Consider the following 26,719-nt stretch of genomic DNA (forward strand, 5'->3'; position numbering starts at 1 on the left):
ACTACTACTGGGGGTGCACTACGTATAAGGACGCTACTACTACTGGGGGGGGGATTACATATAAGGACGCTACTACTACTGTGGGGGGCATTATGTATAAGGGCGCTACTACTACTGAGGGGCATTATGTATAAGGACGCTACTACTACTGGGGGTGCACTACATATAAGGACGCTTCTACTACTGGGGGTATTACGTATTAGGTCGCGTCTACTATTGGGGGTGCACTATGTATAAGGATGCTACTACTACGGGGGGTATTACGTATAAGGACGCTTCTACTACTGGGGGTGCACTACATATAAGGACGCTACTGCTACTGGGGGGTATTACGTATAAGGACGTGTCTACTACTGGGGGTGCACTATGTATAAGGATGCTACTACTACGGGGGGGTATTACGTATAAGGACACCTCTACTACTGGGGGTGCACTATGTATAAGGATGCTACTACTACTGGGGTGCATTACATATAAGGATGCTACTACTACTGGGGAGGCATTATGTATAAGGATGCTACTACTACTGGGGCTGCACTATGTAAAAGGACGCTACTACTACTGGGGGGTATTATGTATAAGGACATGTCTACTACTGGGGGTGCACTATGTATAAGGACGCTACTACTACGGGGGGGTATTACGTTTAAGGACGCTTCTACTACTGGGGGTGCACTACGTATAAGGATGCTACTACTACTGAGGTGCATTACATATAAGGACGCTACTACAACTGTGGGTGCATTATGTATAAGGATGCTACTACTACTGGGGGTGCACTATGTATAAGGACGCTACTACTACTGGGGTGCATTACATATAAGGACGCTACTACAACTGTGGGTGCAATATGTATAAGGATGCTACTACTACTGGGGGTGCACTATGTATAAGGACGCTACTACTACTGGGGTGCATTACATATAAGGACGCTACTACAACTGTGGGTGCATTATGTATAAGGATGCTACTACTACTGGGGGTGCACTATGTATAAGGAAGCTACTACTACTGAGGTGCATTACATATAAGGACGCCACTACAACTGTGGGTGCATTATGTATAAGGATGCTACTACTACTGGGGGTGCACTATGTATAAGGACGCTACTACTACTGGGGTGTATTACATATAAGGACGCTACTACTATGGGGTGGCATTCTGTATAAGGATGCTACTATTACTACTATTACTGGGGTGCATTACATATAAGGACGCTACTACTACGGTTGGGGCATTACGTATAAGATTAATAAGATTGTACTACATTGTGGCATAATTTTAAATGGGGGTACTACTGTGTGGCCATGCCCCTTACTTGTGAGACCACAACCCTTTTCCCAGCCCGCGCTAAAGGAATATTGGAGGGCGCAAATTTATAGTTTGCAGGGGGGTGCCGAACACCCTAGCACCGGCCCTGCATGCAAGCATGACCTGTGAGAGATTAAGTAATTGCAAAATACGTGCTACAGGCATTTTGTGACCCAATTTTTAAAAATGAGGGGGTCCTGCAGGACGTGCTGTGCAGCCAGTAACAATTCTCAGTATCTCTCACTGCCAGCAGCGGTCTCATCCAATCGCCGCCTTAGACCTATGTCCTCCCCTCTCTACCCACCAGCGCATACTGCGCCACTCTCCAATTTAAATCAGGTGTGACTATGTGCACATCAGAGGAGAGCTTGTTGGTGTAACCCAGGCTGCAGCCTAGGCAGGGGGAGAGCTTGTTGGTGTGACCCGAACTGCAGCGTCAGCAGAGTTGTGCTGGTGCTGTGCTGGTGCTGACGAGGACCATGAAGCTGAGTCGGCAGATCACGGTGCTCGGCAGCGCTTTCTGTGTGGAAATATTCTTCCTCTACCTGATGCGGGACCGGGTTAGTTTGACCAGCTAAGAACCCCCACAGGGAGGTGAACTTCCCCAAGGTAAGAGAGGTGCCCTTATGGGTATTGCCCATTTCTCTGTGCTGCACATTACATAGTTAATTGTCTGACATGTGCCTCCTTTACCCGACAGGTGATGTCTTACTGTTTACTCTCCCCACAACCCTATATCTTGCCTGCGTGTCTCACACTGTAACTCACTCAATATTTAACTGTGTCCCAATGTATTCCGCACTGTACCCCACACGGTATCCAGCAGGTACAGAGCACTGTTTTTATGGTTGGGGATTTACAGGGGCACAGAGTGACAGTCATCAATGGTCTGGGTCCAGGAGGGAGGTACAGATTGGGCACTGAGAATAGGCATGTTCACCATACTTACCTACATTTGATTTCTCCTCTTCGGGAGAAGCCCGGATAGGAGACGCTGCAAGTGTCTTCGGGGGACGGGGCCAGACTGTGACATCACTAAGTCCTGCCCCCAGCATCGGGAAATGCCGCGATTCACGGGTCCGTGGGAAGGGGGCGGGGCTAAAATTATGCGATTTGCATCATATGAACCCCTTCTCCACCCGACGGACCCGCGAATGTGGGAGGTAATCTCTCCATCCTGCTGGCATCACTAGGGTGCGAGCAGGATGCGGGAGACCTGCCCACTCTTCCGGGGGTGCGGGGGGCTACCCCAAAAAACGGGAGCCTCCCGCAGCTTCCTGGAGAGTAGGTAAGTATGATGTGCACATGCCTAAGCCAGCCAGCCATGGACTCATGCATTGTAGTGAGTAAGCAGACATTCAGAGTAGTTCCTTCCATCCTCATCCTCAGGCCGACCCCTTCTTACTCCCTATGCTGCGCTGCCTGGACTGCATCACTCTAAAACTTTTAGTGATGCAGTCCAGGCAGCGCAGCATAGGGGGTAAGAAAGGGTCGGCCTGAGGATGAGGATGTAGGGAACTACTCTGGATCCTCCAGAGCTACTCTGCATGCAAAGACCAGAGCAAAGATAAAAATAAAAATGTAGTGTGTGGAGGCAAAAAAATTCTTTGGAGAGAATCACACCCCAAATCCCGGCGCAAATTAATCAATAATAATTCATTAATTAACCACCAGCTGCACACACAAAAGGATTAGCTAAATCCTCAAACAATTTAAAACAGAAACAAAGAAAAGTGGTGCGCTTTGGTGTAGACCAAAGCGCACCACTTTTCTTTGTTTCAGTGTGTGGAGGCAGTTCAGTGTTGTGTATAGTGATGTATTGTGGTGAGGTAGTGCAATTATACAACGTGAGGGAGACAGTGTACTGATGTAGTGTAGAGAGTTAGTGCAGGGATATAGGAGGTCATTCCGAGTTGATTGCTAGATAAAAATGTTCACAGCGCAGCGATTAAGTGAAAAAGCTGCACTTCTGCGTATGCGGCGCAATGCGCACGCGCGACCTACTTTCACAACAACCGATGTAGTTTTACACAATATCTAGCGAGGCTTTTCATTCGCAATGTCAGACTCAGAGTGATTGACATGAAGTGGGCGTTTCTGGGTGTAAACTTACCGTTTTTAGGGAGTGTTCGGAAAAACGCAGGCATGCCAGGAAAAACGCAGGCATGGCTGGGAGAACGCAGGCCATGTTTGTGATGTCAAATCCGGAGCCGAACAGTCTGGAGTGATCGCAAGCGCTGAGTAGGTCTGGAGCTACTCTGAAACTGCACTATTTTTTTTTTGTAGCCGCCCTGCGATCCTTCCATTCGCACTTCTGCTAAGCTAAAATACACTCCCAGTGGGAGGCGGCATAGCGTTTGCACAGCTGCTAAAAACTGCTAGCGACCCCCATAGTGCTGAGAAGTTGTGTGGTAAGTATGTAGTGTCGGGAGGAAGTGTAGTATAGTGGTGAGGTCAGTAGCGGATCTTGCCACGGGCAAGTAGGACTTCTGTGCTACTGTGCCCCCCGCTGTGTCCGCTGTGTCCCCCGCTGTGAATGGAACTAGATGCTACCCATCTAGTTTCCCTTCGTTTGCTGTGCGCTGCGCGATGACGTCATCACGCACCACACAGCATTGTGGGACTGACACAGACGCTAGGGGTCATAATTGACCTCTAGTGTCTATCTGTCCCATAGATCCAAGAAGAGGAGCGGCGCCGGCGGAGGTCTGCAGCGGTCGGGAATCAGGCGCGGGGATAGTATTCATTTTTATTTTTTGTGTCTAAGCGGTGCTACTCCTACAGGGGGCACAAATGGGGGTAAAACTCTACAGGGGGCGTAACTGACCACACCACCTGTATGAATCCATGCCCCTATTACCAGCCCGGGGTGCCAAAAGGGATAGAACCGGCCTTGGGTGAGGTGTAGTGTGGGGAGGTAGCGTAGTGGTGTAGTGTGGGGTGGTAGTGCAGTGATATAGTTGGGAGGTAGAGCGGTGATATACTGTAGTGTGGAGATGTAGTGTGAGGAGGTAGTGCAGTTATATGGTGCAGAGATGTTGGGGCTAATTCAGACCTGATCATAGATGTGCTTAATTTAGCACATCTGCGATCAGTCACGCTGACATGCATCGAGCCGATGCCTGCTGCCACCGCCAATGGCTTACAAACTTATCGACCATCAACTGACCCAGCCCTCCGCCACTAATTTGCATCTCAATCCGATGCTGCCAATGACCGCTGCCTATCATACTTGTGATATATTGTACATTTTTATAGAAAAAAAAATAAAAATTAGTGTTTGGGACTGGGAAGGGAGTGGGAGGAGGAAATAAATGCAATTTTGTTGTCCAAGGCTTCTATTAACTTAATGGAGAAGGGTCTGAATGGGTTACAAACAATTAAAAAAAAAATGCGTGAGGTCCCCCTTCCTAAGTATAACCAGCCTTGGGCTCCTTGAGCCGGTCCTGGTGGTTTAAATACTGGAAAAAAAATTGGACAGGGGTTCCCCGTAGTTAGACAACCAGCACCGGGCTCTTAGACAAGTCCTGGTTCCAAAAATATGGAGGGACAAAAGATGTAGGAGTCACCCGTATTTTTAAAACCAGCACCGGGCTCCACTAGCCAGGGACATAATGCTACAGCCGGGGGACACATTTATGTAGGTCCCTGCGGCCGTGGCATTACCCCCCCCACAACTAGTCACCCCTGTCCGGGGTTCCCTGGAGGAGTGGGGACCCCGTAAATCAAGGGGTCCCCTCCCCCCTCCAGGCACCCAAGGGCCAGGGGTGAAGCCCGAGGCTGTCCCCAGCACCCCTGGGCAGTGGGTGCTGGGCTAATAGCCATAAGTGTGTAAAAAAAAAAAAAGAATATTTTTTTGTTGTGGAACTACAAGGCCCAGCAAGCCTACGCACTTGCTGGTACTTGGAGAACCTCAAGTACCAGCATGCGGGGAAATAATGGGCCCGCTGGTACCTGTAGTACTACAACAACAAAAATACCCAAATAAAAACACAACACACACACAGTGAAAGTAAAAATGTATTAAAACACACACACTCACACATACTTACCTACATCCCACGCTGGTCACGTCCACTTGTCCAGTAGAATCCAATAGGGCCAGTACCTGTACAAATGAAAATTATACTTACAAATGAAGTAATCCACAAGAGGAGAGAGAGAGAGAGAGAAATAGAGAGAAATTAATGAATATTATGCACTCGCTGACGCGGAAGGACGTTAGCATAGAAAGGGGAGAGTGTTGCTGCTGGCTGGGAGGATGGAGCAGGCGCCCCCAATAGTTGTGAGCCCAGTAGCTGTGCCCCAAGTAGCAGTGCCCCGAGTAGTTGTGCCCCTTGTAGCTGTGCCCCCCATAGCTGTGCCCCCAGTCGCTGTGTAGCTTAGCCCCCAGTAGCTGTGCCCCTTGTAGCTGTGCCCCAGTAGTTGTGACCCCTGTAACTGTGCCCCCAGTAGCTGTGCCCCTTGTGTCTGTGCCCCCAGTAGTTGTGACCCCTGTAATTATGCCCCTTGTAGCTGTGCCCCCAGTCACTGTGCCCCCAGTAGCTGTGCCTCCTGTAGCTTTGGCCCCAGTAGCTATGCCCCCAGTAGCTGTAACCCCTGTAATTGTGCCCCCAGTAGCGTACCCCTTGTGGCTGTGCCCCTAGTAGTTGTGACCCCTGTAACTGTGCCCCCAGTAGTTGTAACCCCTGTCTTTGTGCCCCCAGTAGCGTACCCCTTGTGGCTGTGCCCCCAGTAGTTGTGACCCCTGTAACTGTGCCCCTTGTGGCTGTGCCCCCAGTAGTTGTGACCCCTGTAATTGTGCCCCTTGTAGCTGCGCCCCCAGTTGCTGTGCCCCTTGTAGTTGTGCCCCTTGTAGTTGTGCCCCCAGTTGCTGTGCCCCTTCTAGTGGTGCCCTATTGCTGTGCCCCTTGTAGTGGTGCCCCCAGTTGCTGTGCCCCTTGTAGTTGTGCCCCCACTTGCTGTGCCCCTTGTAGTGGTGCCCCTTGTAGTTGTGCCCCCAGTTGCTGTGCCCCTTGTAGTGGTGCCCCAAAGTTGCTGTGCCCCTTGTAGTGGTGCCCCCACTTGCTGTGCCCCTTGTAGTTGTGCCCCCAACACAAACACACCCAAAAAAAATACACACACTCAATACTTACCGATCCTGCAGCGCTGTCCTCCGTCTCTGGCCACCGGCTCCTCACTACTATGGGAGAGACGTCATGACTCTCCCTTAGTAGCACCGTTCAGACACCAGGGGTCAATTATGACCTCTGGTGTCAGTCAGCGGCGCTGGCTGCAGCGGGCGCCCACACAGCCCACGGCGCCTGCTGCAGCCGGGAAGGGGGATCGCTAGTGATTGGACAGCGGATCCAGCACTGGATCCGCTCGGCCAATCACATCTAGGGCAGTAACAGGGCCGTGCATTCATCGGCGCTGAATGCACGCCCAAGTCATTGAGGTACCTGTAGTGGTGCCGCTTCTCCATTCTTTTTCAATGGGCTTTCACAGCCCATTGCTGCGCCCCGCCCCTCGCTGCCTGGACTTTAATGTTAGCAGCGGGAGGCACCTCTCCCGCTGCCTCCCACCCTAACATGCAGCCACAGTAATAGGGGAAAAATTATTCCAATAATAAAAGAAGATTTATCACAGGCTCTGTGATAAATATCTTCTTTTTATTATTTCAATCATTATGACAGGGTGGGCACTGCCTCCCCTGCTTCCCCTGACTGCACGTCCCTGGTGCAGAGATATAGTATAGTGAAGATCTGTAATGTAGGGAGGTACTGTAGCGTAGTGATGTAATATGCCACCACACCACCCTGCCCACGCAGGGAGAACTTCTCTGTGGCGCTGATCACATGCCCTGTGGCGGCACACAATAGGCCCTTCATAAATTTCAGCTCCAGGCCTATGTGGACCTTAATCTGGCACTGAGTGCAGGGAGGCACCAGGAATGGAGAGGCGCTCTCCCTGCACTGCATCCCTGTACTTAGCTGATGTCCCCCTGCTGCTGCGCCTCTCACACTCTATGACAGGCAGCGGTGCCGGCAGCATGAAGCCTCCTTTCCCCTGTGTCAGTGCAGTGTGCTGACCTTAAAAGGGGGCGGAGCTACATGAAACTGGGGGGCGGAGCTACACGGGACCAGGCTGAACAGGAGGATGATCTGCTCCAACTCTGGCCTGCCAGACTTCCTTAGGTAAGAGGCTGGAAAGAGAGTGAGTGAGTGAAAGTGTGTGTGTGTTTGTTTGTGTGTGTGTGTGTGTGTGTGTGTGTGTGTGTGTGTAATATATGTGTGACTGTGTATGTGTGTAATGTATGTACAGTATGTGTGTGTGTGTATCAGTGTGTGTGTGACTGTGTGGCATAATGTGCTTAAGCGTCACTGCTACAGGGAGTGTTGCGTGTGTAAGCATCACTGGTAAGTGGGCATTGCGTGTGTAAGCATCACTGCAACGGGGGTGTTACTTGTGTAAGCGTAACTGGTACAGGGGGCGTTACGTGTGTAAGTGTCACCGCTACAGGAGGCATTACGTGTGTATGCTGCATTACATGTGTAAGCATCACTAATACAGGGGGCATTGCAGTGTAAACATCACTACTATAGGGGGTGTTATGTATGTAAGCGTCACTGGTACAGGGTGCATTGTGTGTGTAAGTGGTACTACTACAGGGAGCATTGTGTATACAGTATGTGTCACTGCTAAAGGGGACGTTATGTGTGCTGTCCCTTTGTAAAGTATGGGAGGGCGCAAATTTATAGTTTGCAGGAGGGCGCCGAACATCCTAGCACGGCCCTGCTCATGGGAACCCGGCAAACTTCCTCAAATTTGGATGTCTCATGGAAGAATAAGCAAATATGATATACTAGGAGCTTCATTGCGCCCTACGGGCGCTCTTCACACCGTCGCAAGGGGCTATGCCCCGTTAACCCTTGCATGCCTTTCTGGGGTTCAATATTTGTGTTATATGGAGTATCACCTGCATTCCTTTGTTAGTGGTTAAATATTGCACAATGAAAGGGTGTGCGATGGTGAAGGAGGCGCAGCCCCTTGCGACGGCGTGAACAGGGGCCCGGATGGGGAAGGGTTGGGAGGTGCTGCAGGTGGGGGAGGGGCATGGGTGCCATGGGTGGGGGAGGGGCAGGTGTGGGGATGTTGAAGATGGGTGAAGGGTTCCGGAGGTGCTGTGGGATGGGAAGGGGCTAACAAAGCTAAATATTTATCGTATATATTACCCTTTATGAGGTCTAAGAACACTGTACACTATCTACGTAAGAAGTACCGTAAGGGTACGCAAGTTGCGTAACGATCGCTCAGCCGTAGGCGAGACGCTCAAGCGTCGCGTTCGCTCACGGCCCAGAGATCACAGGCAGGCACGCTATTGGCCGCTGACTAATGTAATGTTTCGCTATGGCGTAGCGGACGCTCGAGACCACAAGAAGATCACCAGCGGCGCAGACGCTCACAACGTTAAACCTTTATATCTATACCTTTAACAATGAGATACACAGTATACCTTAGTGTAGAGACAGGGTGTAAGTGCAACCTGGTGTAACCTGATTAACTACAAAGCTGTTTGAGCGTCACCGACGCTCAGAGAATACTTAACACTATAAGAAATACACAGATACCTGGGTTTAGGGTCCAAAGCCTATTATATGTATTATGACTATTATACTTGCAAAAAGAAACACAGTACAAATGATACACTACAATATAACAGAGACTACCTAACCAGATAACTACACCAGAAATACAATACAATACAATACAATCTAATCAAGGGAAAATACGGGAAGAAAGAGAAGAGAGAGAAAGAGAGAAATGGCTCACAGTAACAAGAAGATCAATATGATTGCAGAGAAGCTTACACATGTGAGGAACAATCGCTGCGCAGTTAGTCAATGCTGATGAAATACTTGAGCTTACTCATACTGGCTGTCCCTATATCATGGGACAGAAGCTAGACTCCATTTTGGGAAAACTCCACTTGATTCCAAAGACTACACCACATGGCTGAAAGGGGGAGGGGAAGACATCCAGCAGCAGCCATTTTAGATTTGCAGGTCCAAACACATGGCACTCTCTACTACACCACAATCACATAGCAGAAGACACAAGACTCCATTTTATTCCAAAATGTCCAAGCCTCAGAACAATGCATATGTTCTGATTTTACAATTCCAAACAATCTAAATCACCTTTCACACTTTCAATCCAACTTCCTAGAACCATCTTATTAAATCTCCATAGGCAAACAAATACCACAAATGCTATGCTACAAGTTACATTCACACAGCTGCGCAAGCCTCACCATCCCCAAGCCATTTGTTTCTCCAAACCAACCACTCTATGCTTACCCATCATTCCACAACTACCCCACCACAAAACACACATTTAAAACTACTCTATGCCAATCAGCCATGAGATATTGAAATTATGATACTTAGCCTTTGTTTCCTGGAGGATCCAGCCATGCTTCTGAGCGCAGCCACATCACATCTGCTTCTCTGAGGTAAAACAGCAACACTGACTCTCACCTCCCCAGACAGGAACTACTCTTCCTGTGTGTCTGTTCCTGGGGGAGGGGTCTCTCTAGCTCCCTTGTATATGCTAATCAGGTTCAGCCCTGAAAACTTAGTAAAGGGTTGTCTTGATCATCCATTGTTCCCAACACAGTGATCCCAGCTTTTATACATATAATCATATCTATCCGCTGCAATGTCCCACAACAACACAACAGGCCTCAAACTAACCCACACCTCATTCTGCTTGCTTCAATACCAAACATGATGTGTTTATCTGGTTCGGTTCGAATGATACACATCCATGACATTAATTCATTAGCTAATTTTAAATCTCCATGATGTCTGGTGCTCGCTGCGCATATTTGCAAGTATAGCGACTTAAATGTGTGTGTGGTTTGAATGTTCTCTCTATGTAATATTTTTGACTTTGACAGGGCGGGAGTGCCGCTGGTGGGGTAGGGGTCCGCAGGCGCCATGGGTAGGGGAGGGGCAGGTACGGGTGTTGCGGCGGACGGGGAAGGAGGTCCGGAGGTGCTGCAGGTGGTGGAGGGGCAGGTGCGGGGGTGCCATTGGTGGGGGAGGGGTGGGGGAGGTGGGGACCGCGGATGGAGGAGGGTGTCTGCAGATGCTGCGGGTGGAGGGGGGCAGGTGTGGGGAAGACATATAAGGGGGGTGAATGGTGGAGGGGGCCTGGAGATTGCTGGGGGTGGTGAAGGGGCGGAGGAGTGGGAGCCGCGGGTGGTGTAGGGGGTCTGGAGGCACAGCATGTGGGGGAGGGGTGGAGTGCCGCAAGTGGTGGAGGGGAAGGTGTGGAGGTGTGGTGCATTGGGGAGAGGTCTGGAGGTGCTGCGGGTACTGTACCTGCCAAAAAGGTAGTTGGAGGGTATGCAGTAACAGGGCCAGGACAGGGGTGACAGGGTCAGAACAGGGGTGACGGGGCCAGGACAGGGGTGACGGGGCCAGGACACGGGCGACGGGGCCAGGACACGGGCGACGGGGCCAGGACACGGGCGACGGGGCCAGGACAGAAATGACAGGGACAGGGTAGGGGTGACAGGGTCAGTGTAGGGGCGGCAGGACCAGGACAGGGGTGACAGGGCCAGTATATGGTTGACAGGGCAAGCACAGGGGTGACAGGGCCAGGATAGGGGTAGCAGGGCCAGCATAAGGGTGACAGGGCCAGGATAAGGGTGAAAGGGTCAGGATAAGGGTGAAAGGGCCAGGATAAGGGTGGCAGGTCAAGGCCAGGGGTGACAGGGACATGACAGAACACAGGGCACGGGAGAGATTGGTATTAGGGACAGGACAGTGGTGACAGACAGATGTATCTTACCGGAGTCACTGCTGCTGGCTGCTGCTGTTCCACTCCAACCTGTTGGGATCTGCTGCTGGTGGAGACTTGGCATGGCTGACTCTCTTAGGCTGTAGTCCTGCTTCCTCTGCCCGTCCGCATCACTCCCCCCCTCCTCAGTTACACACCGCAGACCTCGCGCAGCTGCCGGGCTCTGTGGTAAGGTGAGCCTGGGAGTGACTGGTTAGCCCCCAGGAGATGCTGCGGCTGGAGGGAGGAGGGGGTCATAGCATGCACGTGGCGCGGACCTCACGGCTACTGGGCACTGTGGTAAGGGGAGACTGGGAGTGACTGGTTAGCTCCCAGGAGACGCTGCTGCTGGAGGGAAGAGGGGGTCAGAGCCTGCAAGCAGCGCGGACTTCTGCAGCGCTACCCGCCGGCTAAAGTGTGTGAAGGAGCTGGGCGCACCTCACTGCGGGTGGCAGCGCTGCAGCTAGCGGTGGGGTTGCCGGGGCTGGAGATAACAGAGGCAGTACGGAAAGTGCACAGCGGCTGGTGACCCACAAAACTACAGCTAAGAAGCGTGGAGTGTGCCAGAAAGTGACGCTCCTCCCCGCCAGAGAGACACTGCTTAGTATGCTGATGTGGGGGTCAAGTATGGCATACCCCCTCACACACCCCCATACCTCCCAAATGTCCCAATTTTTGCGGGACAGTCCCATTTTTTGGGGTCTGTCCCGCTGTCCCACCCACGGGTCGCAGTGTCCTGCGGTGGGTGGGGGGGGGGGGGAGGGCAGTTGGAAAGCTCCTGTACTCGCTGTTCTGCTTAGCAGAGCGGCGGTGAATAGTGGAGACAGAGGGAGAGGGGGCATCAGGGGGTACGGATTAAGGGGGGGTTCCAGCAGCAGAGTCGGATTAAGGGTGGGGGACAGGCAGTACGTACCGTTGGTCCCACAGTTTTAGGGGTCCCCCCGGCTCGAGTAGCTCTGTCCCAGCTCAGAAGCTCCCCCAGCAACAACGGCAGCATTGTGCTACAGTCAGCACACGCTGCTGCGTGTTGGCTGGTCTGTGGTGTTGCAGGGAGGCAGCAGTCTCCCTGCTTTCTTCTGCCTGTGCGGGTGTGTAGGGGGGAGTGACCACCTCCTCTGGATTTAGCCCTAGCTGAGGGGCCAAAATTCCATAAAAAAAAATAAAAAAACAAACAAAAATAAAACACGGAATTTGCATAAAGGGGCGTGGTCTCGCAGGGCACGATTAGGCCACGCCCCCAACTCCACAGCAGGCACAGCAATGAGATAGGGCTTCCCTGTCTCAAGTACCCTGGGCCCCCTGGACTCATAATCAGCCCCTGGGGGCATGCCAGCAGCTCACAGAGCGCTGGGCATGCCCCCTCACTGACGAAAATGGGGACCCTCCCGTGAATCCACGCCCCCTTTTCGCTGTGTGTGTGTGTGTGTGTGTGTGTGTGTGTGTGTCTCCTGCTCCTGAAGAAAGCTGGGAGGTATGCACCCCTGTCTGTGCCATGTCCATACTATCTGCTTCTGCAGCTGCTCCTAGTGTCCTATAGATTTGGCCAGATCTGTGACTCATTTGACTAACTCCGCCCACTGTTGTGACTCCGCCCAGCGTTAGCAAATGAATCACAAAATCACAGATCTGGGCTATTATATAGGAGATACAGTAGGTTTGATGAAAATAGTCAATGAGAAACGGATCCATTAGAAAAAAAACAGTTATGAGATATTATGAATGATTTAATAGAGAATTGAAAACTCATATGGTCAATTTGCTAAGCATTTAGAAGATGCAAACTGTCAACTCAGCACAGCACCTATCAGTTAACTTTTATCTAGCATTGAAAAGCAGGCAGTGAAAGCTTTCTATAACTGGATACTTGTAAATTGTGATTGTATTTGATATATTGTATTTATATTTTTCCTTTGTTTTAATTCCTAAATCAATGAGTATTCGCTTAGAGCTTCTATTTCCTAAATATAAAATAGGGTATTATAGTATTATGTGACACATTATTAACTGCTATGTCCTCACACTCCATAGGAAAGAGAAACTGCATCGGAGAGCCCCTAGTACGAATGGAACTGTTCCTCTTCTTTGTCACCATCCTGCAAAATTTTAACTTGAAGTCCCCTGTGCCACGAGAAGAACTGGACCTTACACCCAATGTATCTGGACTGTTAAACCTTCCCAAACCATACAAAGTTTCCTTTATTCCTCGTTAACTACTAGGATTGGCTCAGAACATTGTAATGCACTGTAAGGGGAATATTTAAGTGCGGGTTTTTAGAAGTGGAGATGTTTCCCAGAGCAACCAATCAGCTTCTAGCTATTATCTTCTAGAAGGTGCTCGATGAATAAAAAGTAAAATATGATGCAACATCTCCACTTCTAAAAACGTGCACTGTAGTAACTACACCCATAAGTGTTCACTTGGGGGAGAATTCAATTGTTTGAAAAGTCGGTTGGGTGTCTGTTTTTTCCTGTCTATTAGATAGGAAAAAAACAGACACCCAACTGACTTTTCAAACAATTGAATATACCCCTTGGTGTTTACTTGGAATTTAAGGTGACTCAATACTGTATGTACATTTCTGAAGACCTTATCTGCCTTGTACAGTATCATCAGTATCATACAATTTATCTAAGTATATTTACATATGTGTGTGTATTTCTGTGTGTGTGTGTATATATATATATATATATATATATATATATATATATAAACAACAAATACTCCGGCACTCCTGGCCTCCCCAAATAGTGGGTGTAACTTGCTCCGGTGCCCTCCTCAGGGTGAAAAACCCTTAGTATACACACAGATGAACACAGATGAACAATAAGAGGCGGCACTCAGCAGACTTGTGAAAAACTTCAAACCAATGTATTCAGTGCAGTCAGACTGCACTGAATACATTGGTTTGAAGTTTTTCACAAGTCTGCTGAGTGCCGCCTCTTATTGTTCATCTGTGTGTATATATATATATATATATATATATATATATATCATACCTCCGAACTGTCTTTTTTTGGGACTGCCTTGCTGTTCCACTTACGGGCAGCAGTGTCCCGTGATGGGGGGGAGGGGGCAGTTGGGAGGCTCCTTTCACTGAGCAGTGATTAGTAGCAATGAATAGTCACACGGGAGACAGAAGGATGTGGGGCATACCAGCAGCTCACAGAGCGCTGGACATGCCACATCAGTGACAAAAACAGGGCATGGCTTGATCATGGTACTCCCACAACCAGCGGGTGTGGGGGGTGCGGCCTGCACCCGGGTGTGACACCTGGGGCGGAGTGACTCCAAATGTCAGCTTCTCCAAAGTGACAGGAGCCAGGTGCTGCAGTGTGAAAGGCTCATACAGCATGGAGACTGTCTCCGGGGGCAGCCCAGCATCTCTGGAGATGCTGGGCACGCCCCCAGAGTGATGATTTCAGGATCCCCACGAAGCCATGCCCCCTGTATATAAGGTCACTCCCCCTTTTGCCATGAGCGCGCCGGGAGTTCAGGGGTGCGCACCGGGTGTCATCACACCCGATGATGCCTCTGCCCACAAAGCCTTACCTCCTTTTCAATAGGCCATGCTCCTTTTCAGTCCTGCAGTGCCTCCTCCAAATGTTGGGAGGTATGTATGTATTGAGATATATATATATACTAGGTGCTTCATCGCGCCCTACGGGCGCTCTTCACACCGTCGCAAGGGGCTACGCCCCCTTAACCCTTGCATGCCTTTCTGGGGTTCAATATTTGTGTTATATGGAGTATCACCTGCATTCCTTTGTTAGTGGTTAAATATTGCACAATGAAAGGGTGTGCGATGGTGAAGGAGGCGCAGCCCCTTGCGACGGCGTGAACAGCACCTGCAGACCACAATGTACAGAATGTAGCGGGTGCGGGGGGTACTGCGGATGATGTCTGTAGATGCTGCGGATGGAGGGGGGGCGGAAGTGGGGGTGGGGCCCGGATGGGGAAGGGTTGGGAGGTGCTGCGGGTGGGGGAGGGGCAGAGGAGTGGGGGGATACAGATGGGGGAGGGGTCCGGAGGCACTGCAGGTGGGGGAGGGGCAGGGGTGCCATGGGTGGGGGAGGGGCAGGTGTGGGGATGTTGCAGATGGGTGAAGGGTTCCGGAGGTGCTGTGGGATGGGAAGGGGCAGGAGTGCCACTGGTGGGGTAGGGGTCCGTAGGCGCCATGGGTAGGGGAGGGGCAGGTACGGGTGTTGCGGCAGATGGGGAAGGAGGTCCGGAGGTGCTGCAGGTGGTGGTGGGGCAGGTGCGGGGGTGCCATTGGTGGGGGAGGGGTGGGGGAGGGGGGGACCGCGGATGGAGGAGGGTGTCTGCAGATGCTGCGGGCGGAGGGGGGCAGGTGTGGAGGAGACATATAAGGGGGGTGAATGGTGGAGGGGGCCTGGAGATTGCTGGGGGTGGTGAAGGGGCGGAGGAGTGGGAGCCGCGGGTGGTGTAGGGGGTCTGGAGGCACAGCATGTGGGGGAGGGGTGGAGTGCCGCATGTGGTGGAGGGGAAGGTGCGGAGGTGTGGTGCATTGGGGAGAGGTCTGGAAGTGCTGCGGGTACTGTACCTGCCAAAAAGGTAGTTGGAGGGTATGCAGTAACAGGGCCAGGACAGGGGTGACAGGGTCAGAACAGGTTTGACTGGGCCAGGACAGGGGTGACAGGGTCAGAACAGGGGTGACAGGGTCAGAACAGGGGTGACGGGGCCAGGACAGGGGTGACGGGGCCAGGACAGGGGTGACGGGGCCAGGACAGGGGCGACGGGGCCAGGACAGAAATGACAGGGACAGGATAGGGGTGACAGGGTCAGTGTAGGGGCGGCAGGACCAGGACAGGGGTGTCAGGGCCAGTATAGGGTTGACAGGGCAAGCACAGGGGTGACAGGGCCAGGATAGGGGCAGCAGGGCCAGCATAAGGGTGACAGGGCCAGGATAAGGGTGAAAGGGCCAGGATAAGGGTGAAAGGGCCAGGATAAGGGTGGCAGGTCAAGGCCAGGGGTTACAGGGACATGACAGAACACAGGGCACGGGAGAGATTGGTATTAGGGACAGAACAGTGGTGACAGACAGATGTGTCTTACCGGAGTCACTGCTGCTGGCTGCTGCTGTTCCACTCCAACCTGTTGGCATCTGCTGCTGGTGGAGACTTGGCATGGCTGACTCTCTTAGGCTGTATTCCTGCTTCCTCTGCCCGTCCGCATCACTCCCCCCCTCCTCAGTCACACACCGCAGACCTCGCGCAGCTGCCGGGCACTGTGGTAAGGTGAGACTGGGAGTGACTGGTTAGCCCCCAGGAGATGCTGCGGCTGGAGGGAGGAGGGGGTCATAACATACACGTGGCGCGGACCTCACGGCTGCTGGGCACTATGGTAAGGGGAGACTGGGAGTGACTGGTTAGCTCCCAGGAGACGCTGATGCTGGAGGGAGGAGGGGGTCAGAGCCTGCAAGCAGCGCGGACTTCTGCAGCGCTACCCGCCGGCTAAAGTGTGTGAAGGAGCTGGGCGCAACTCACTGCGGGTGGCAGCGCTGCAGCTAGCGGTGGGGTCGCAGGGGCTGGAGATAACAGAGGCAGTACGGAAAGTGCACAGCGGCTGGTGACCCACAAAACTACAGCTAGGAAGCATGGAGTGTGCCAGAATGTGACGCTCCTCCCTGCCAGAGAGACCCTGCTGAGTATGCTGATGTGGGGGTCAAGTATGGCATACCCCCTCACACACCCCCATACCTCCCAAATGTCCCAATTTTCGCGGGACAGTCCCATTTTTTTGGGTCTGTCCCGCTGTCCCACCCGCGGGTCGCAGTGTCCTGCGGTGGGGGGGGGGGGCAGTTGGAAAGCTCCTGTACTCGCTGTTCTGCTTAGCAGAGCAGCGGTGAATAGTGGAGACAGAGGGAGAGGGGGCATCAGGGGGTACGGATTAAGGGGGGGTTCCAGCAGCAGAGCCGGATTAAGGGGGGGGGGGGGACAGGCGGTACGTACCGTTGGCCCCACAGTTTTAGGGGGCCCCCTGGCTGGAGTAGCTCTGTCCCAGCTCAGAAGCTCCCCCGTCCTGCCAGCAACAGCGGCAGCATTGTGCTACAGTCAGCACACGCTGCTGCGTATTGGCAGGTCTGTGGTGTTGCAGGGAGGCAGCAGTCTCCCTGCTTTCTTCTGCCTGTGCGGGTGTGTAGGGGGGAGCGACCACCTCCTCTGGATTTACCTCTAGCTGAGGGGCCAAAATACCATTTAAAAAAAAATATAAAAATTCCCGGAATTTGCATAATGGGGCATGGCCTCGCGTCCCGCGATTAGGCCACGCCCCCAACCCACAGCAGGCACAGCAATGAGATAGGGCTCCCCTGTCTCAAGTACCCTGTGCCCCCCGGACTCATAATCAGCCCCTGGGGGCATGCCAGCAGCTCACAGAGCGCTGGGCATGCCCCCTCACTGACGAAAATGGGGGCCCTCCCGCGAAGCCACGCCCCCTTTTCGCTGTCTGTGTGTGTGTGTGTGTGTGTGTGTGTGTGAAAGCTGGGAGGTATGCACCCTGCCTGTGCCATGTCCATACTATCTGCTTCTGCAGCTGCTCCTAGTGTCCTATAGATTTGGCCAGATCTGTGACTCATTTGACTAACTACGCCCACTGTTGTGACTCCGCCCAGCGTTAGCAAATGAATCACAAGATCACAGAATAGGGCTATTATATAGGAGATATAGTAACACTGTAAGGGTACAAGGTGCCGTTTCCTGGGATAAATGACAGCCTGCAGCAGCTGAGGAACCACACAAGTCCAGTTTCCCATACAACTGGCCCCAGCCAGTTTTATTACACAGAAAATAAAACAAACAGCAAAAGAAAATACCTTGCCTGTCCGGCACTAACTAAACACAAGATGTTCCTAACTATCACTAAACAAAAACACAGAGTTCTCCAGAAAATACTGTATAGCTCACTTGTATCAGGAAGCGTGTTTCTCTCACAGAGATCCTCCAGTCTTCCCAGGCAGTCTGCCCATACTAATCAGGCTAGCAGCCCTATAACACTCTTACACAACTGAAAGCCTGATTAGCCTTCTGTGAGGCCAAAGACCCGAACTGGGCCCAATGTCTGGAACTTGCCCCATCTCTCTTTCAGGGCCCTTACCCAGCTTTTCCAACAAACTGAAAAGGTTCTAACAAAACAAAACATATTCCTAGAAGTTTTCATTTTCTAATACATGTAAGACAAGAACCTGCGACAAACATACCTGCCCTCAAACACTATCCCAGTGTTCTTGCCACAATATACACACACACACACACACACACAATTTGTTCACAGCGCTCAATACTGAAAGAATCACAGGGACGGGACTGAATATCCAGTGTTTGAATGTTTTATATCACATTGTTTTCATGAATATAACATGCATTGAAAATAATCTTACAGTGCCTTATATGCCAGAAAACACCATGTGCACATCCAGCCGGCTCAGATAACGTCACCCAGCGACCCATTAGACAAACTAACACAAACATACAAATAGAGTAAGCACGCTGGGCCTGATTCTTGTGTTGCAACCTGATGGTGTTGCCACTGAGCGATTATCGGCAAACTGCACATGCGTCGCAGCCACAGTGCGCACATATCAAGGTACTTTTGTGCTGCTGCCTGCAGTGTAGAATCAGTCGCAGAGTATTGGACAGGAAGAGACCATTTGGGGAGGTAATGGGGACTGTCTGTAAAAACGCATGCATGTTGTGACCATTTTCGTGGCATGCCTTGGCGTGCAATTGTGATCTCATACGCATAAACCATGGTGCCAGCATTGCAGCTCCTGTTGCCATTCTGCGCGGCCATGAAGTCATTCATGGACTCAATGGTGGTCATTCCGAGTTGTTCGCTCGGTAAATTTTTTCGCATTGCAGCGATTTTCCGCTTAGTGCGCATGCGCAATGTCCGCAGTGTGACTGCGCCAAGTAAATTTGCTAAGCAGTTAGGTATTTTACTCACGGCATTACGAGGTATTTTCTTCGTTCTGGTGATTGTAGTGTGATTGACAGGGAGTGGGTGTTTCTGGGCGGAAACTGGCCATTTTATGGGTGTGTGCGAAAAAACGCTACCGTTTCTGGGAAAAACGCGGGAGTGGCTGAAGAAACGGAGGAGTGTCTGGGCGAACGCTAGGTGTGTTTGTGACGTCAAACCAGGAACGACAAGCACTGAACTGATCGCAGATGCCGAGTAAGTGTGGAGCTACTCAGAAACTGCTAAGAAGTGTGTAGTCGCAATTTTGAGAATCTTTCGTTCGCAATTTTACTATGCTAAGATTCACTCCCAGTAGGCGGCGGCTTAGCGTGTGCAAAGCTGCTAAAAGCAGCTTGCGAGCGAACAACTCGGAATGACCACCAATGTTCTTTTAATCTGTTTAGTGATTGCTATGGAGTACGCATTTGTTTAACGAGTTGCGATGGCTTTGGTGGGCATCTCGATTCACTTGTGAAGGCTGTTTAACTGGCGTTGCCTTACAGTACCTAATATACCACACCGCCTTCACTTAGGGGTCAAGCATATTCACAAATTCGGTGTGGCCCTCCAAGCACAAAGAAATCACTCACTGCACAACATTATAAATGTCTATGTTTCAATGCCGTAAATCAGGGGGGGGGGGGGCTTTGGTCCTCCAGCTGTTGTTGAACTATTTGGCCATGTTAAAACTGTTGCAGGGCATGCTGGGATGTGTAGTTTAACAACATCTGGAGGGCCGAAGGATCCCCATCCCTGCCTTAAATGCACAGACATTTTCATCCGATCTAATAAACATAACAAACAAGCTTACTTTCTAAACACATCTCACTCCATGGGGCGGAACTGCATATCCGACCAATGGCGCCTGAGATGTAGATAGATGGCATCTCCACCATGATTAGATATGAACTAAAGGGTTTTGACTATATATATATATATATATATATATATATATATATATAGTATAAGCAACAATAAGACAAGCCGCACACACCATATATTCAGCAGAAAGGAATGCAGGGCTCTTATAATGTCATAATTCAGGTAAAAAAATTAAAAGTCTTCAATATAAAAAGTAGTTTTATCACCACATGTTGTAAATACACATTGTGCACATGACACAAGTAAAGTGCATTAATAAAGCAGCAAAGCAGAGACTGGTTAAATATATAGCAGCAGCATAGACAGCATTGTAATAGAGTACTTACAGTATTCATAGGGCCCGGGTAGCATAGGCTCAAAACACTAGTCATCCTGCATACTGGATCACAGCTGTTTCAGTGCACAGCAGACACGTTAGTCATGGGCAAGTGATACTAGTACAATGGCTACCTAATTACCCTGTAAACAAATGCAATGCAAAACATATGTACAAGAAAGATGTAGCACTTGTAGGTCATTAACGAGAAAGGTAGGTCATAATAACAATAACACAATTTAATAATATTAATGAGAGCAAAATGTCTAACACACACTATTATTTAAAACCAGTAGAATAAAATGCTAAATGAAATAGAAGGTGATCCTCCCACTTGTATATATAAAGATCAGAAACCGTTCAATGGACCTGTTCCATTATACAGTCCCCTAAGTCCAGAAAGTGCTCGTATCACAACCGTGAGTAATAGTTGCCACCAGCATCTTTCAACGCGTTTAAGCGGATCGGCATCCACAGTTGGCAGTCCCTTGGTTGGTGATACAAAAGAGATGTCCACGGTGTGAAGGGATCCATTCAAAACACCTTGGCTGTGGCTCCGTGAAATGTGATGCAATGTTGCCACTCTGACAGCCCCAAGAGGATGTCATCATTTGCCACCGTAGAAAGGACAAGCGGGCACAGAGGGAACTCTGTTCCCCGGGCACTGTCTGAGCGGGACACTGGAATCATCGAACCACTCACATTCATAACATGAGATACCCTGTATTGTTATTATGGTAACCACAAACATCACCATGTGTTGGGTAACAAACCCCCAAAAAACTCCAAATGAATTAAAGAAGAGAAAAACAGAGTGGCCCATTGTAGATGGCCAAAGTATAAAGGGGACCCAGACATAACACAAAACAAACAACACACATACACATATATAGAACATGTTACCAAAAAGGAAATAAAGCAGATATAACTAGACTAATATAATTAAGTATTCACAGTCAACACGTCTAAATCGGTGGCGCTTAGTCTTGGGAACCCCTCCTCTTGTGTTTCTTTTAAGTCCAATATCCCTATAATGTGGGCTCATCAACAATTTACTTACCTTGGGGTTAAAATCTCAAATAATCCTTTCCTCCTTTATGATCTTAATTTTTCTTCAGTAATACGCTCTATAGCAACAGAATTGGACGGCTGGAAAAATCTATTGTTGTCATATTTGGGTAGGACTAATCTTATTAAAATGATTTCATTCCCAAAAATTAATGTTTCTAATACAAGCGCTCCCTTATGTGATCTCTAATAAAGATGCAAAGTCGATTAATCAGAGTTTTAGACAATTTATTTGGAAAGGTAAACATCCAAGAAAAGGTTTGAATAAGCTGCAACAAACAAAAAACAATAGGGGAATAAACTTTCCTGATGTCCAATTGTACTCCTATGCAGCACATATGAGATACATTAAGGACTGGTTACACGGTCGAGATCTCTATGCGAACACGTCCCTTGAGAGGGAATTTCTGGGAGAAATTAATCTTACTAGTTTCCTTCATGTGCACGATCAGGAAATTGTACTGGAAATACGTGATAACCCATTACTCTGGCATACTAGGAAAACTTGAATGTATTGAGACATAAATTTGGATTAAACGCATATAAATCCCTGTTCCTCACTTTTATTGATAATCCCGAATTTCAAAATGGGCGAGCTTCTTACTCTTTTTCCACTTGGCAAACCCATGGAGTGAGTGCTGTGAGGGGTTTGGTTTGTGGGTCGGCGAGGAGACCTTCCACGTTCTGGGAGGCTAGGGAAAAATATCCCTGGATAGCGACTCATCCTACTGCATTCCTACAGACCCAACACTACATTAGTTTTATTATAAGATCTTTCTCACCTTCGGATTGGAATAATCCATTAGACACCCTACTACAAAACCAATGCTTGACAAAAAAAACTATTTCCTTAACATATACTGTAACTGCATACGTCAGGTATTTATACTAGATAAATCTGATAAGAACCTAACTCCGTGGCTCTCCCAACTTCCTAATGTATCATCGAACGATATACTTCGTTCTCATGCCAAGGCATATACTCTATTCCCATACTCTCCATATATAGCTATGTTCTTAAACATATTACATAGAGCTTATTTGTCTTCTAAAAGGAGGTTCTTGATAGGAGATTCACCAAATTCCAACTGTTACAAATGTGGCACTAATTCGGCAGATTTATTTCATTGTCTTTGGGATTGCCCTGTAATTCAAGGTTTTTGGATTCAGGTCAGAAAATATTCTACTGATAATTTGGTTACTTACATCCCTATGACACCTGAATGGGCTCTGTTTGGTATGCTTCCTCCCAATACTCGTATATGGCATATGGCATAGGTATATAGTGGCAAACGTCTCTTGTTAGCTATAGGAACGGCGGCTTGCAAAACCATTCTACAAACCTGGCTACAACCCTCTCAACCATTATTGGCACTTTTTAAAGCTAAATTACATTACCTGTTCAGGATGCAGTGGGTTGAAGTAGTACTAGATAGAGAAGCCAAAGTTGAGAGGTTCTTCCTAATGTGGGAATCATATATATCCACTTTATCATTCCCAATAAGAACACAAATTCATAATAGTTTAAAGGATACGACTTGGTATATGTTACAAATGGCAACTAATGACCCTCCAATCCATCTGTAATATAATCTTTCAGTTGATAATTGATGTCAGCCAGAATGTTTTGGATAATTCCTATTCTGATCGGGGGTGGCGGGGTATGGCGGGGCACCGGTGGCGCTGCAACTATTGACTATGATTGTAATTAACTTGATTTTTGATCACATATAGTATATGTGTGTATATATATATATATATATATATATATATATATTTACATATATTGTACCTCATTATTGTGACATTATATCATTTAACAGTAAGATGATGATTCATATTTTATATTAATGTATGTTGATTAACTTAAGTTTCAAAAACTTTATTATTGTTTGTCACAATGATTTCAAATTGGATTATTGATGCTTCAATAAAAAAAAAGTAAAAAAAAAACGATTAAGTATTCACCACCATTAGATTCAAGAACTCTTTTAAATGAAACAATTCAGGGACTGCCCATCTTTGATACCATTGGGAGCAATGGTGTTCAACTGATGAATCCAATAACATTCCTTCTGAAGGAGTAGTCTATTGTGATTACCACCCCATCTGAAAGGTGGAATATGGTTAATAGACAGACAGTACATTGAAAATTTTTAATGTATGCTTACAAGAAAAAAAAATGTCTGGCTACTGATGGTGTAGTAGAGTCCACTTTGATAATTGCCTTTTTAATGGACAGCGGTGCAAAGCAATAATAGTTTTGTAGTCTTTCCTGCGTAGAGTATATTGCAAGGTCAAATTATGACATAAATCACAAATCGGCTTTCACGGTCCCAAGTCATGTTGAGTGTTATACACAGTACTCTTTGCAGGGTCCAAAAATGTATCTTCCAAACACAGGAACTTGCAATTCAGTCACCCATGACACTTAAAGACTCTATTTTTCAGCTGTAACCACATGCTGCTCTCAGTAGGTCCAATGTCTGATTTTTGCGCAATGTCCTTACTGTTTTGACTTCCTTTATAGCAGAACAATGGGGTCTTTTGACAAAAGCAACCTACTACATCATCGGACTGAACAATGTGCCAAATGAGTCAAGATTATGTTGTTTGGAAGCAATAGAATATGTTGTGGAAAACACAAGCCACTCCGTCTCCACGATCCGGTCCTTACTGGATAAGGCTTGCTTACTTCGGAGGTCTGTACAATGGGAGATAGCCATTAATCTCACACACAGCATATCCCCTCTTGATAAAGTGATCTTCCATTTCTTTCAAACCTTGTAGGACTTCATTCTTATCAGAAGTAATTCTCACCATCCTCAGTAATTGTGATAAGGATAAGCTCCACTTAAGTAGAAGGGGGTGGGGGTGGAAACTGTCTGCCATGAGCTAAGTGTTTTTATCAGTCTCCTTTGCCACTTGCCTGTTTGGGGACACATACATTGAGATAGTTAATAGTAATCTCACTAAAAGAGAGGGTGAACCTAACCTGGTGGCATTGAGTGATTTGAGGGCATCAATGAACTCGGTGCAGAAATATACCCCCCAATAATGGGGCCATATTTGACCCCATTGCAGTCCCTCAAAGCTATAAAAAGGAATTCTGAAATAAAAAATAATTCTTCTGCAAAACAATTTCCATCAAGAATGGCAAAAACTCAAAAACTGGTCATTATAGTGTGGATTGCAGGAGAGCAGCGCCCGCACCAAGACCAAACAATCAGCATGTGTGATATTAGTGTACAAACTGGTAATGTCCAATGTCACTAGCAAACTCCATTCAGGTAAAGTGCCAAGTACATCAAGTTTATTAATAAAGTCAATTGTGTCTCTCAAAAACTAATTCATATTTGAACTAGAGGCTGCAGCCAAAAATCAATATACTGTGAAGTATGGTGACAGAGTGAGTCACATGGAGAAATGATGGGTCTCGCTTGGGACCTACCAAGGTCTTATGTATCTTAGGCAGTTTAATGATGATGCCACACCCTTTGTCTGTGGGACAAATTATAACATCAAATTTATCTCCAAGGGAATTAACTGCTAGAATCTCTTCTCTGGTTAAATTATTTCATTATAAAACAATCATCAAAAGGGTAAAAACAGTGCCTGCATAATTAGTATTATTATACTTTAGTCATTGACTGATCAGATGTGATTACCAGCCAATAACTAATTAGGTGTGAAATATAAATATATCAACATATGAATGTGCCAGTGTTGTGGAGATAGAGCACATGTAGTGACCACCATTCATCTGTGGAAAACGTGTATGTGATGTAGCCCAGTATGATATTGGGCCTAATTCAGATCTGATCACAGCAGCAAATTTATTAGCTAATGGGCAAAACCATGTGCACTGCAGATATAACATGTGCAGAGAGAGTTAGATTTGGGTGGGGTGTGTTCAAACTGAAATCTAAATTGCAGTGTAAAAATAAAGCAGCCAGTATTTACCCTGCACAGAAACAAAATAATCCACCCAAATCTAATGGTGTGTACACACGGTGAGATCCTTGCTATGCCCGATTTTGACTATGTGATTTCCCTAGAACTCCCACAGTGCCCAGATAGCACAGATTGTACAGATTTTGACTATCTGTGCTTGAGATTTTGTCTATGTACGATTTTGACTAAGTGCCAATTTTGACTATACTTTGTGCTAGATCTGACACTAGATATTCAAGATTGACTTGCCTGCACAGTCTATCTAGCCTTAAGATACCGATCCCATGGGAGCGAGCATCGGGATTGAATCGGGATCGCAAGTGGCATAACACCTTGCGATTTGCAATAACTTTTCTTGTGATTTTGACTATATAGTCAAAATCGAAAGAAAATATCACACCGTGTGTACACACCTTAACTCTCTCTGCACGTTATATCTGCCCCACCTGCAGTGCACATGGGGGGTAATTCCAAGTTGATCGCAGCAGGAATTCTGTTAGCAATTGGGCAAAACCATGTGCAGTGCAGGTGAGGCAGATATAACATGTGCAGAGAGAGTTAGATTTTGGGTGGGGTGTATTCAAACTGAAATCTAAATTGCAGAGTAAAAATAAAGCAGCCAGTATTTACCCTGCACAGAAATAAAATAACCCACCCAAATCTAACTCTCTCTGCAAATGTTATATCTGCCTCCCCTGCAGTGCACATGATTTTGCCCAACTGCTAAAAAATTTCCTGCTGCGATCAACTTGGAATTACCCCCATGGTTTTGCCCATTAGCTAACAACTTTGCTGCTGTGATCAGATCTGAATTAGGCCCATTGTCTGGTAATCTCAATAACTACTAAATTATTACTTATTTCAATTAAACATTGATGCCTCTGATTTAATGAAAGCCAGGATGGGGAGAAAATTCTCCATGCCTACTCTTCAGTAGATTACCATAAAATATGGACACAAGTACAGTAGTTAGAAATAAGGGGCTTCCCACTTTCAAACAAGGATGCCTCAAGCTCTGTAGGTACCAGGATGGGGAACACAGTGCACCTAAAGTTCCCCATATTACATATGTTATAAAACTGTGTTTTGTAATGTAGTGGATTGTCATCAGGCACAATGACATTACCATGTACTGACATATCATCACTCTTCTATTGTCAGCTCCTGGCATCCACTGGTACTGAGTAGTGGTGAGGACAAAGGTGGTCATTTCGAGTTGTTCGCTCGCTAGCAGTTTTAAGGAGCCATGCAAACGCTATGCCGCCTCCCACTGGGAGTGTATTTTAGCATAGCAGAAGTGCGAATGAAAGGATCGCTGAGCAGATACAAAATAATTTAGTGCAGTTTCAGAGTATCTTCAGACCTACTCAGCGCTTGCGATCACT

At 48.2% G+C, this 26,719-nt stretch overlaps 1 protein-coding gene across 2 annotated transcripts in view; it reads left to right on the forward strand.

Moving 5' to 3' along the window:
- Positions 1-13,781, forward strand: part of LOC134949301 (cytochrome P450 2G1-like) — a 362,663-nt gene extending 348,882 nt beyond the window's left edge. Inside the window, exon 9 of one of the 2 annotated variants that reach the window (XR_010183138.1) lies at positions 13,168-13,328. Coding sequence is in view for 1 of the 2 variants with exons in the window: in XM_063937796.1 (XP_063793866.1) it covers positions 13,168-13,349 (182 nt within the window). In the remaining variant the exon portion in view is untranslated. Of the gene's footprint in view, positions 1-13,167 lie in introns of both variants that reach the window. The other variant, XM_063937796.1, reaches the window with a different exon arrangement.
- Positions 13,782-26,719: the final 12,938 nt, after the last annotated feature.

Source organism: Pseudophryne corroboree, chromosome 8 (genome assembly GCF_028390025.1).
Source record: "Pseudophryne corroboree isolate aPseCor3 chromosome 8, aPseCor3.hap2, whole genome shotgun sequence".
NCBI classification, from domain to species: Eukaryota; Metazoa; Chordata; class Amphibia; order Anura; family Myobatrachidae; genus Pseudophryne; species Pseudophryne corroboree.